At 45.4% G+C, this 13,068-nt stretch overlaps 1 protein-coding gene across 1 annotated transcript in view; it reads right to left on the minus strand.

Annotated features, from left to right (window-relative positions):
* Positions 1 to 3,094: 3,094 nt before the first annotated feature.
* Positions 3,095 to 13,068, minus strand: part of GRIK5 (glutamate ionotropic receptor kainate type subunit 5) — a 516,667-nt gene continuing 506,693 nt past the window's right edge. Inside the window, exons 18-20 of the mRNA XM_078782648.1 lie at positions 11,568 to 11,696; positions 11,195 to 11,319; positions 3,095 to 4,478 (exon numbers count right to left, since the gene is read on the minus strand). Coding sequence (XP_078638774.1) covers positions 3,981 to 4,478; positions 11,195 to 11,319; positions 11,568 to 11,696 — 752 coding nt within the window. The 3' untranslated portion in view covers positions 3,095 to 3,980. The remainder of the gene's footprint in view (positions 4,479 to 11,194; positions 11,320 to 11,567; positions 11,697 to 13,068) is intronic.

Consider the following 13,068-nt stretch of genomic DNA (forward strand, 5'->3'; position numbering starts at 1 on the left):
GTTTCATGATGATCAGCTTGGAATTGTGACCTGTAGGCGAGTGACAAACAGACAGACAGAATAACAAAGTTAACACCAATATACTTGAAACATCTTCGATTTCCCAAGGAAAAATAGCACCCTGTATTCCAAGGGTGTGGCCATTGGTGGAAAGCTGAAGTAAAGGAGATATTCCAACTCTTTTAAACTCGTGGTGATACAGAAAAGAGATGCACAGAGAAACCACCAAAATATTTTAGAAAGAAAAATAAAATTCCACCCAGCTTAGGGAGAGGTTTTGCATCCGGTGAAGAGGTTAACGCAGCCATGGACTCTTCGGAAGGAATTAGACACAGAGTTGGTTGCTCTAGGTCGGAAATGAAATGTAAAGAATGAAGATTGTAGAATATTAGGACATGAATAGGGTTTGCCAAATTGGTGCATATCTTATGTATGTTAGGTGATTACCTTGGAGTTTTGGAACAGCATTGTAATTAAAGGATTTTCTGCACAGGTGTAGTAGGTGCGATGCATTCTCAGGTCAATGTCATCACGCGATGATTGACAACCCAGAGAACGGTGTCCAAAAGTGGCCTCTGTTAGGATGTGCAGTGGAAGTGGAGGATGTGTCAGCACGGTGCAGGCAAGGAGCCGCCATTGTGCTCGCGGAAAACGAGGTATGGCCGCCCCGTCCATTGTACACTTTATATTCCGTGTTTGGTACCAATTCACATCTTCAAGTAAATCTTCCATCACTTCATTTTGAAATCACCAGTCTTCTTCGTCTACCTTTATATAACAATGCTCATTTTTGTGGCGGAAGGAAGACACCACGGGCCTACAAAACAGGCCTCAAAGCTATGCGAGTTAATAAAATGGTGGATATTTGTTTATATGAAGCCTCTCCCAAAATGGGTGGAGCTATGGTTCCCAGGATGGGTGGAGCTTCGAGGTTTTGTCTTCTCTGCAAGAACAAGAAGAAGAAGAAGAACAAGAAGAACAACAACAACAGCAGAGGGCACTCTATGAGCAGCGTCTGCGACGCGGCTAAAAACAACAACCCGGCTTCTAGATTGTTATTGGTAAAGCAATTCAGTGACCCAATATGCAAATTCTTAAAATTTCAGGTCAATCAGATGAAAATTGACGATTTTGTGATGCTGACCTTTGACCTTTTGACCAAATTATTAATTTGCCTTCTCCATAGTCTCATAAAACTTGGGTTTAAATTTGATGACAAAACTCAAATGGCACAATTAAATTTCAGGTCAATTGGAAGAAAATTGATGATTTTAGGTGATGCTGACCTTTGACCTTTTGACAAAATTATGAACTTACCTTCTCCATATTATCATCATAAAGCTTTGTTGAAAATTTGATGACAAAACTCAAATGGTAAATTTAAATTTCAGGTCAATTGGATGAAAATTTATGATTTTAGGTGATACTGAGATTTTACCTTTTGACAAATTTATTAATTTGTCTCCATATCTTATTATAATAGAGCAAACGTATATGGTTATGTCGCTATGTTTGTCGCTTTGTTTATATGCGATGAAAACGTCTTCTTATTCTTCTTCCCTTAAAATTACCACCCTCTTAATTAACCCTCTTAATTGTGTTAAGACTGCTGAGACCCCTCAGACCTTTGACGACCCTTTAATTCCCCCAAGACCCTTCAGACCACTAATACCCCTGAAGACTCAAAATACCCTGAAGACCCCCAAATACCCGAAAGACCCACAACACCCCGAAGATCCAAAACATCCTGAAGACCCAAAACACCCCGACGACCCAAAACACCCCGACGACCCAAAACACCCCGAAGACCCAAAACACCCCGAACACCCAAAACACCCCGAAGACCCAAAACACCCCGAAGACCCAAAACACCCCGGACCCAAAACAACACGAAGACCCAAAACACCACGAAGACCCAAAACACCCCGAAGACCCAAAACATCCCGAAGACCCAAAACACCCCGAAGACCCAAAACACCCCGAAGACCCAAAACACCCCGAACACCCAAAACACCCCGAAGACCCAAAACACACCGAAGACCCAAAACAACACGAAGACCCAAAACACCACGAAGACCCAAAACACCACGAAGACCCAAAACACCACGAAAACCCAAAACACCCCGAACACCCAAAACACCCCGAACAACCAAAACACCCCGAAGACCCAAAACACCCTGAAGACCCAAAACACCCCGAAGACCCAAAACACCCAGAAAACCCAAAACACACCGAAGACCAAAAAGACCCCGAAGATCCAAAAGAACCTGAAGACCCCAAATACCCCAAAGACCCAATAGACCCTGAAGACCCAAAAAGACCAAGAAGACTCAAAAGGCCCTTAAGACCTAAAAGCCCCTGAAGACACCGAAGACCCAAAAGACCAGGAAGACCCAAAACACCTCAAAGACCCAAAATATCCTTAAAGGCCCAGAGGATCCAAAAGACCCTGAAGACCCAAATGGCCCTGAAGACCCAAAAGACACCGAAATGGTCAAAGATTCCTACCCCTCTGAGACAACGTGTGGTGAGGCGCGCGGAGCGCGCCGAGTCATGCTACTTCTCATAATAAAGCATTGTTGAAAATTTGACGACAAAACTCAAGTGGTAAATTGAAATTTCAGGTCAATTGGAAGAAAATTGATGATTTCATGTGACGTTGACCTTTGACCTTTTAACAAAATTATTAATTTTCCTTCTCCATATTCTCATAGTAAAGCTTTGTTGAAAATTTGATGACAAAACTCAAATGGTAAATTTAAATTTCAGGTCAATTGGATGCAAATTGATTTTATGTGACGTTGACCTTTGACCTTTTGGAAAAAAAAATTAATTTTCCGAATCTGTATTATCATAATAAAGCTTTGGTGAAAATCTGATGACAAAACTTAAATGGAAAAAAAGTTACGGTCCAGACGGACACACACACACACGGACGGACACACACACACACACACACACACACACACACACACACACACACACACACACACACACACACACACACACACACACACACACACACACAATTGCAAAATCCCGTCTCCTGCTGCGCAGCGGACGGGCTAATAACAGACAAAGGTAGTAAAGAAGCTGGTAGGAAGTGTTTTAATCGCTGCCACATGGCCAACAGCATGAACAATTTGATTCCAAAAAGAGAAACATCTCCGTACAAGGCATCTCAAGTCCTCAGTTACTATGATCACTTCCAAATGTTCACTCGTTCCTTACGCAGTGCTGTATATGCATCTCACCAATCAGAAATAGTTACCCAATTAGACCAACTATTATGGCCAAGTCTGGAGTCATGAGGCCTGGTCTAGACTCATGACGCTTTGCTTGGACTTGAGGCCTAAAGGAAGTTCAATGCACAGTCTGCCTTTTGTGCCGTCTTCCATTTGCTTATCGACCATGCTTCATCAAAAATGGGAAACCAACGCTGCAGTCGAGGGGTCACCTTTCTGGCTAGAGATCCACACCCTTCTCAGTCCTGGATCGGTGGTCCTTGGGTCCTTGCCATCATGTGTTCCTAACTTCTGGTGACTGGTTGCCGGCACCTTGACATGATCTCGATGGTTTAACAACAATAGTTTTGCAGTCCTGTTTCTTGGGACATGAACCTGGAGCAAGTTACTGCATGATAGTCACAGCAAAGTATCGTCACCAAATATTTGGTGTTCTCTTGGTGGCAGACGGTGGTAGATCATGAATAGAAAAGTTCAACACAAAGTCAATATGACTTCGGTGTTGGGGGACTAAGAGACGTGAGTAGGCCTAACAGGTTGACAGGATGACAGCAAAAATGCAGGAATAGAGTTCCGCCGCCTGTTAAATGCCGAGCTGTCATCAAGTTCAGTGGCATCAAAACAGAAAACGGGCAGCAGAATGTCATGAGAAAGGAAAAGGGAGAATGTTGTTTGAGACCAATGGTGGTGGAAATGGGGATGGTGGCGTTATGGGGAAATGGTCTTGAAGGTTCATCATAGCAGGGACTGTTCTGTATGCCGCTGGCCTGACGGAGGTCTATGGCACGTGGCATGGTGTGACAGAGACTGAGGAGGTGGAGGCAAGGGCGCGATACTGACGGGTGTGGCTGCAGCAGTCGGAGTATTTGGAGTACTTTTGTGAGGTTGCAGGGGTGATCGGCCAATGCCAAGTGCTTGAATTGTGGCACCGGTTCCACGGAACCTATAGTGCTGCCGGCACTGCCAACAAGAGCGGAGGTGAGCACAGGGCGCGCCAAACTGCGAGGCCACCTTTAGGGACTCTCCACCGCTGGCTTCCCCGGATCCCATAAGCAGCTTGCCGTTGCCAAGGCGTTGCATTGCTCCGGGGTCCGCATCGGCGGCGATGGTGTGATGGTGGTGGCGTCGAGGAGGTCCGGGAGGTCGGGCAGGAGGAAAAGGTGGCCGAGTGCGTGGACGGCGACGAGAAGACTCGGAGCAGGACAGTGATCGGCAGAGTTCCACGAGTAGCTCCTGCAGGTAGCAGGACAATGTTAGAGTTAGTTGGTGTTGAGAGTCTTCAGTTAAGGAACAACATATTGTAAGTTCATCTGTTGTTAAATTTTCTTAAATTAAATTTTAATTTATTGTTAAATATTTGTTAAATTGTTAAATTTTCTTGTTAAGCAGAGTAATAAGGATATAATAAATGATGGATTTCGTGGTTGACTGCCATGCAGTCACTCTACCTTACCTCTATTTAATCCATTAATTCCCATAATGTAGACATATCAGTAGGGATTACAGAAAAGAAAAAGTGTTAAACTAATTAATAACACACCCATAAATGTAAAAAATAAGTAATTAATTGGCCAATCATTAAGAAATAAAACCACCTCCTAAATTAACCACATTTGGTGAATTTATTGAGTGTTGGTAGAAGTTACTCAGCCCTTATAAATATAACCAATTTCTCCTCCCAACACTCAAAAATTCCCCAAATTTGGAAATTAGGCAAAATCATCACCCTCCTCCAACAAGCAGCCTCCTACAGACCTATCACCTGACTTTGCACACCCTCCAAAGTTACGGAACACCTTATACCTACACTCACAGACCCTCATGTCCATCTCGCACACACCCAACCACTCACAGACCCTTACGTCCCTCTCCTACACACCCAACCACTCACAGACCCTCACGTCCCTCTCGCACACACCCAACCACTCACAGACCCTCACGTCACTCTCTTACACACCCAACCACCCACAGACCCTCACGTCCCTCTCGCACACACCCAAACACTCACAGACCCTCACGTCCCTCTCCTACACACCCAAACACTCACAGACCCTCACGTCCCTCTCCTACACACCCAACCACTCACAGACCCTCACGTCCCTCTGCCACACACCCAACACGGATTCAGACCATTTCCACCACCATTGGTCTCTACAGTAGACATCAGCAAAGCGTTTGACACACTCCCAAAGCTCTTACTCACAAACTACTCAACACAAACATGCACCACAACACCAAACGCTGGTTGGCCAACTACCTATCATGCAGATAATCATTCGTGATTTTTAACGGCAGGTCATCATGCACACGATACTTTCTGAACGGAGTCCCTCAGGGCTCAGTCCTCTCCCCCACACTCTTAAATCTGTTCATGCGCAACATTTCACAATCACCCGAGAACATACAATTAGCCTCATATGTGGACGATATAACCACCACAGCACAACCTCAACCCTTCCTCAGCACCCTAGAAACCTGGCTCACCATCAACAGACTAAAAGTAGCCCCCTCAAAATCAACGAACACTCATAAAAATTACACCAAAAACATACCAGGACAACACACATCACACTCAACAACATCCATACTTCACACACACACCAAACCAAAATACTCGGCGTCACTTTTAACACATCCACGTCATTCTCAGATCACATCACAAACATTAAAAAAAACATGCACACCCAGGCTGAACACACTTGGGGCCACTCACAGGCATCGACTTTGGACACCACAAAGAAACAGCATCACTAACATACAAACAGTACATTAGATTATTCATCAACTATGACAGCTCATCTTGGGCCTCCAGCCTATCAAGCACACATCTCAACACCCTGCAGAGCATGCTATAAATAGTGGAGAAAAAAGGAGGAAGGGGGTTTGAACAGTTAAAAGGAAAAACAAGTAAGGAGTAGGGAGAGGTAGTGATGTATTTGCAATAAAGAGAAAATTACATGAATACAAGGAAATCTAATGGCAAAAGCAATTACGCTCATCAAACTAGTCTTGGAGTGCCAGTCAAGCACAGGCAAGACACCGCAACACCATGGCAGATCACAGTGAAGTCCAAACATACAGAGCGGCTCGTCGGTGTAGTGGTGAACGCCATTTTGTATTACCCTCACTGTCCGCTCAATTCCTTTGGCTGCCCAGAGATCTGGCTGACAGAGAACATCGGTGCTACCGGATCCCATTGGTCCTTCGACAGAAATGCCCAGATCGTGCCCACAATGACATGCTTAAAGTTGTGGAACCTCTATGACCATGCCAAACATCAGCCAAATTCGTCGTGGGTTGTCACCTCATGGGCGAGTTTGACTCATCGCAGTGGAACAAGGGCAGAAAGGGGAAGGGTGCAAAAGGAGCGGAAGGAGTTAAAGCACAGAAAAAGAGAAAAGTCGACCTCAAGTGGTGTTGCTGGACAGAAACCCTTTCACGTGAGAAAATGCCAATGGGTCTGCTATGTTGCGACCATGGTGCCGACAGCTAAACGGTCTCGGGGTTGGTTGGCAACTGCATGGGTGGGCACGCTCGGTTCGCTCATGCCCACAAATCAATTTGGACTCTGCCACAGCAAAGCAATTTTTCATAGGAATGTGCAATGGTCACCTGTTTTTCGCAACGTCCTCCCTTGCTCCATGGTCGATGCCAGTGGCATGTCGGTGCCTGTTGGTGACATAAACGTACCGTACTAGAGAATGTCTGGTATTATTCTGGCTACAAGAAGGCTTTTGGGATCCTGTCTTTCCCCATCCCGTCATCACCAATCAAAGCAATCTGCTTCTGTCGGAGTACGGCCTCTTTGCTGGGCATATGGGCTCCCTCGAGAACTTGGTTGTTCGTAACTCAGTCCTGCTATTTGATAAGTAGTATGCTTTGCAAGTGCCAGACGTGAACCTGTGACAGGTGGCGGATTTGACATCGATATAACATGAAAGTTTGAGCACTGTATAGGAGTCAAGAGAAAACAACAGTATGGTACACTTTGCATTTTGTGATTGGTCGCATGCCACACAGACTCCAAGCCGATCGTGCACGTGGTCAATGCATAACATGCTGAGCGAATGCTGGAAGGGAGCTCCTTATTAAGGCTGCAGTCATTTGATACAATGCAGTCAATATACTGAAGTTCTTTACGACAGGAAGTCGTTTACCATTCAACAAGATATTGGCACCGCCATATGGCCTACCTGGAGCTGCTTGACACACAATTTCACTCTTATAAGTATTAATTGAAAGATCGAAAGTGGAAGATGCTGCAGAAAATTTGTCAATAGATTCCTGCAGTTCACATTGTAAGTGGGACACAAGACCAGTGCCGTCTGTATACAGCAGGTTGCTTAGATCTCGTATGCAGCAGGTTGTTTGCATGGTCCTACAGCACATCATCTGCATGGTCCTACAGCAGGTTGTCTGCATGGTCCTCCAGCAGGTTGTCTGCATGGTCCTACAGTAGGTCGTCTGCATGGTCCTACAGCAGGCTGTCTGCATGGTCCTCCAGCAGGTTGTCTGCATGGTCCTCCAGCAGGTTGTCTGCATGGTCCTCCAGCAGGTTGTCTGCATGGTCCTCCAGCAGGTTGTATGCATGGTCCTACAGCAGGCTGTCTACATGGTCCTACAGCAGGTCATCTGCGTGGTCATACAGAAAGTCATCTGCGTTGTCCTATGGCAGGTCGTCTGTGTGGTGCTACAGCAGGTTGTCTGCGTGGTCCTACAGAGGTTTCCCTGCGTGGTCCTACAGCAGGTCATCTGTGTGGTCCTACAGCAGGTTTTCTGTGTGGTCCTACAGCGGGTTGTCTGCATGATCCTACAGCAGGTTTTCTGCGTGCTCCTACAGCAGCTTGTCTGCATGGTCCTACAGCACATCATCTGCATGGTCCTACAGCAGTTTGTCTGCATGGTCCTCGAGCAGGTTGTCTGCGTGGTCCTACAGTAGGTCATCTGCATGGTCCTACAGCAGGCTGTCTGCATGGTCCTACAGCAGGTCATCTGTGTGGTCGTACAGCAGGTCATCTGTGTGGTCGTACAGCAGGTCATCTGCATTGTCCTATGGCAGGTCGTCTGTGTGGTCCTACAGCAGGTTGTCTGCGTGGTCCTACAGCAGGTCATTTGCATGGTCCTACAGATGTCGTCTGTGTGGTCCTACAGCAGGTCGTCTGTGTGGTCCTACAGCAAGTTTTCTGCGTGGTCCTACAGCAGGTTGTTTGCGTGGTCCTACGGCAGGTCATCTGCATGGTCCTACAGCAGGTTGTCTGCGTGGTCCTACAGCATGTTGTCTGTGTGGTCCTACAGCAGGTTGTCTGCGTGGTCCTACAGCAGGTTGTCTGCACGGTCCTACAGCAGGTTGTCAGTGTGGTCCTACAGCAGTTCGTCTGCGTGGTCCTACAGCAGGTATCTGCGTGGTCCTACAGCAGGTCATCTGCATGGTCAGACAGCATGTCGTCTGTGTATTGTCTGCGTACAGTAGGTCTGTACCAAGTACATACCTGTACCAAGTTTGAATTTTATCCCTTCAGCCTTTCTCAAGTTATAGACCTATTACAAACTTTGACCTTCTACCTTTTGACCTCAAAATCTAATCAGGTCATGTTTGCATCATAATACATAACTGTACCAACTTTGGTCAGAATCCCATCACTGGTTCACAAGTTATCGTGGTAACAATATTTTTTACCTAACATGAACTCTGACCTTTGGACTTTGACATTGTGACCCCAAAATCTAATGACTTCATCTTTACCTCTTTATACATACCTGCACCAAGTTTGACTACGATCCCTTGAGCCGTTCTCAAGTTATCGCGGGAACGAAAACCTATCACGGACGGACAGACGGACGGATAGACAGACGGACGGACGGACGGACAGCTGGACGGACCACCTGAAAACATAATGCCTCCGGCGACTTGGTCGGCAGAGGCATAAAAACATGTACAACTTCATCAACCATTTTACAGGGGTTTTCGGTCTTCCACACACTGGCCACACACGGTCTTCCATACGTGCCGCCCTTTCTTTCAAATTTCAAGGCTAGTTTTTGTAGTTTGTGCAATGCAGGGCCCATGTTTTTGTGTGCAATTTAGCAGTGCAAGGAATTTTCCATGATGTTCTATCTTAATATATAATTCTCGCTTTCACCTTCTGTTGTGGAATTAAATTCCATTTTATTTGATCAATTATACTAATGGCCGCAATTATGTCCCCCGGTGGAAACATTTACTATTTTAGTGGCTCGTGCTTTCTCCCATGTGTTGCTAATCTAGTTCCCCAACTTATACCTTCATATGCCATACATTTTCCGAGCTATGGCACTGTGAAGTAACCAAAGGTCTTTAGGGTCTTTAGGATGAGTGGGTTCTCAAACAAATAAACAAGAAAGAAACCATGCAGAGCACAATACTTGCAAAATCCCTAAAAAATATTTTACCTTTCAAATAATTGGAGGTTGAATTCAAACACCATATATGCAAATCCAATTCAAATTTCAAGTCATCGGATGAAAAATGACGATCTTAGAAATTTGGCTTCTGTTGACCTTTTGACCTTTATACCTCAAAAATTATAATTGGTGGTTGAATTCAGTGAGAATAATTAGAAGATGTCAATCTACCAGGTGGCCTTGTTATTAGAATATACTGACTTTCGATTAAGACCGCTGGATGACGAATAGCCGAGACAATTTTTACTTCCGAGGCGAGCGGCCAAAATGTTGGTATTTTTGTCGTGCACGGGAAAAAGGAACGCGTAGCTTTATTTGAATGGAGCACATGGGTTTATACCGAAACCACAACGAATAAACGAACATGACAAATAAAATGCAACAAAAATGAATTTAATGACAATAAACCAAGGAATAAAATGAGGGCTGAGGTAACTTCAATTTCTAACTGAGGTACCTCCACACACGGACTCAAAAAACAGACAAGGGGAATGATAAAATAAAATAAAATCCCTTTTTATAGTGCACTTAGCTTTGGTCTCAAGTGGCCCTTTTTGAGGAGAGTGGTGGCGACAAGGCTGAGAGCCTCCCTCTCGATGAGCACACAACATGGCGCCGAAGGCGCCAAGGATCAGGAGGCAAGTCGTAGAGACGGCCCTCTTTCGCTTCTTTACCTTCAAGTGCAATGCAGACCCCAGCTTCTTGGTGACCCCAAATGTTGCCCGCTTCTGTCGAGATTCTGCCGGCGCAGCAAAAGCTCTACGCTCCTTCAAAAGCACACAAATCACCAGCGCACCAAACGCAAAACGATGGTGCCCTTCCTCCCCAAGCAAGAACCAAGCGCACTCTAGAAGCTTCTCGATGACGTCACACCGACCAATGTCAAAGCTCTTTCCAAATCACCCCATGCTCCACTCGACCAATCATGACCTTCAGGGGCCTAGCCTGCCGGCTCCCTCTCCACATCCCCATCACGGCACTCCGGGGCATGGCCTTTTCCTTATTAGGTCCTTTGGGCAGGGCTTAGTCCGATCGGCTCTTCCTTGGGGTCTGTCGGCAGTTGTTGTTGTTTAAAGGAGGTTTTCATGGCCGGCCTTGTCAACAAAATGTAAAGGGAAAATTACAGAGGGGAATCACGTACTGGGGAAAATTTGCCTTGATCCCTACACTAATTAGCACTGCTTCACCCCTCGTGTGAAGACACATAAACATCTTCAGCTACAGTTTCCCTACTTAAGTACATCGAGATTTCTCCTACGCGTCCACGGTCCATGCTATAATTATACAATCCCACCTTTCCTATAGGATCTTTTTACCTACACCTCACAAATGTAACAATACCAATGTAATATGCTTATTGCTTGTAAAAAATCCTCCATAAGTCTCAGCAATTCTCAGAAGGTGAATATACAAGTAGTTTAAGATTCCAGTAAGGATCAAACTATGTCCCTTCATCAACCATAGTCATTGATAATATATATTTAAAACCTTCGACAATCAATTCTCACCGCATCAGCACGAGCAGGTGCTGTTCGAGAGTTCCATGCAAACTCAGCCACAGCAATGACAACAGCCAAGATGAGACCACAGAGCAGAACAACAAATATACCACCGATGTTCTGCATCCCTAAACCTGAGACAAGGAAGGGGAAAAGGTGGGGAGCGAGAGAGAGAGAAAGAGAAAAAAAGAAAGAGAGAGGAATGGTAAAGATAAAGATTGGAATGCAATGCTGCATGATGTAACCAGAGGTGCATGATAAGAGGTGGAAAATTTGTGATCAAGGATAATGTTAAAAATAGGAAATTATAATGCAAGGTTGAGACATTGAAAGGCAGATCAGGTTTGGTGCAGTATAAGGTGTAAAAATTTAAATTGCACACCTTTAGCTCTGTGATCTTCCTCCCGGGGGCACCGTCCACCCTCCCACCATTTGCGTTTCAGGATCTCAATCCGGTTTCTCTCCTGAAGCTGCAGGATCGCCAGCGTGATGTCATCTCGGTATGGAGACCCTGTCACATTTTTGTACAACTCAGCAACACAAACACTAAATTGCCTGCAAGCCACATGGTTCCATCATTAGAATTCCAAGGATATTCATATGTGTAGCAATTATGTATGAATTTCTCAAGACAGCATACTAGTAGGGACCCATGGACCAACTGCACAATGTAAAATGTGACTTCCTGTCCTCAACCTCCTCCCTCCCTCACAAACTCTAAGTCATCAACCCTCCCCCAGCCCCCACCAAAACCCCAAGTCCTAAACCTCCCCCTTCCAATTTTAAGGCTTCAATCTCCTCCCCACTACCCACCCAACTCCTCAACCCTCCCACCTCCCTCCCACACAAAGACTAAACCTCCCCTCCCAACTCTATCCCACCTTTATAAGTGACCATGAGCAGCTTAATTGTGCCAATAAACGACCCGAAACCAAGTATATTCTTCCTGATGCATGCATACCCACCGTTAAAAGAAAAAGATGAATGATTTTTTTATTTCACAATCTTGCGAGATTCCCGGAACTCCTTCGACAAAGACCTTTAAAATGACAAGGGTTTTATGGTCCTTGGTCGAGGCGTTTGAGAGAAAATAGTCGGAAATAACAGCAAGGACCAACCGAACCGCCATGGTAAAAGTTATTGTTCGAGAGAATGCCACATGGTTATTTGGGTGGTGTATAAGGCAACAGACCGCTGCCTCGATTACTACAGAAATAAAACATAACCTGGGTTTGAAGCAAAATATGCCCACTACCAATGTGCATACATACTAGTACCCGACTGCAAAGCCGCAATGAGGTGGCGAAGCCAAAGCCTCTTGTCACTATTTTACCCATCACTATGGCATCAGTAGGTTAAGTAGTTGGTAGTAGGTAGGTGTAGTAGGTACCGTACCTAGTTCAAAATGACACTATTTGCATTCTGGATGCGATTAAAATTTATAAAATTTCCTTCTTGATTAATTCGGTGAATTCCGTCTCAATTTCGGATATTTCCGGCCGTGAAAAACGATCCCCTACGGCCGCGAGATTTCTAAAAAAATAATTCTTCGTCAATTTTAGAATATTTGACGCCGTTTTCAGCCTCCGAAACGCGGTAATTTTGAAATATTTTTTCATTATGAAATGAGCTTTCCCTCGCGGTCCCCATGTGCTGTCTTTGTCTTTCCCTCGCGGTCCCCATGTACTGTCTTTGTCTTTCCCTCGCGGTCCCTATGTGCTGTCTTTGTCTTTCCCTCGCGGTCCCCATGTGCTGTTTTTGTCTTTCCCTCGCGGTCCCCATGTACTGTCTTTCCCTCGCGGTCCCCATGTACTGTCTTTGTCTTTCCCTCGTGGTCCCCATGTGCTGTTTTTGTCTTTCCCTCGCGGTCCCCATGTACTGTC

Source organism: Myxine glutinosa, chromosome 7, assembly GCF_964187855.1.
Source record: "Myxine glutinosa chromosome 7, kmMyxGlut1.1, whole genome shotgun sequence".
NCBI classification, from domain to species: Eukaryota; Metazoa; Chordata; class Myxini; order Myxiniformes; family Myxinidae; genus Myxine; species Myxine glutinosa.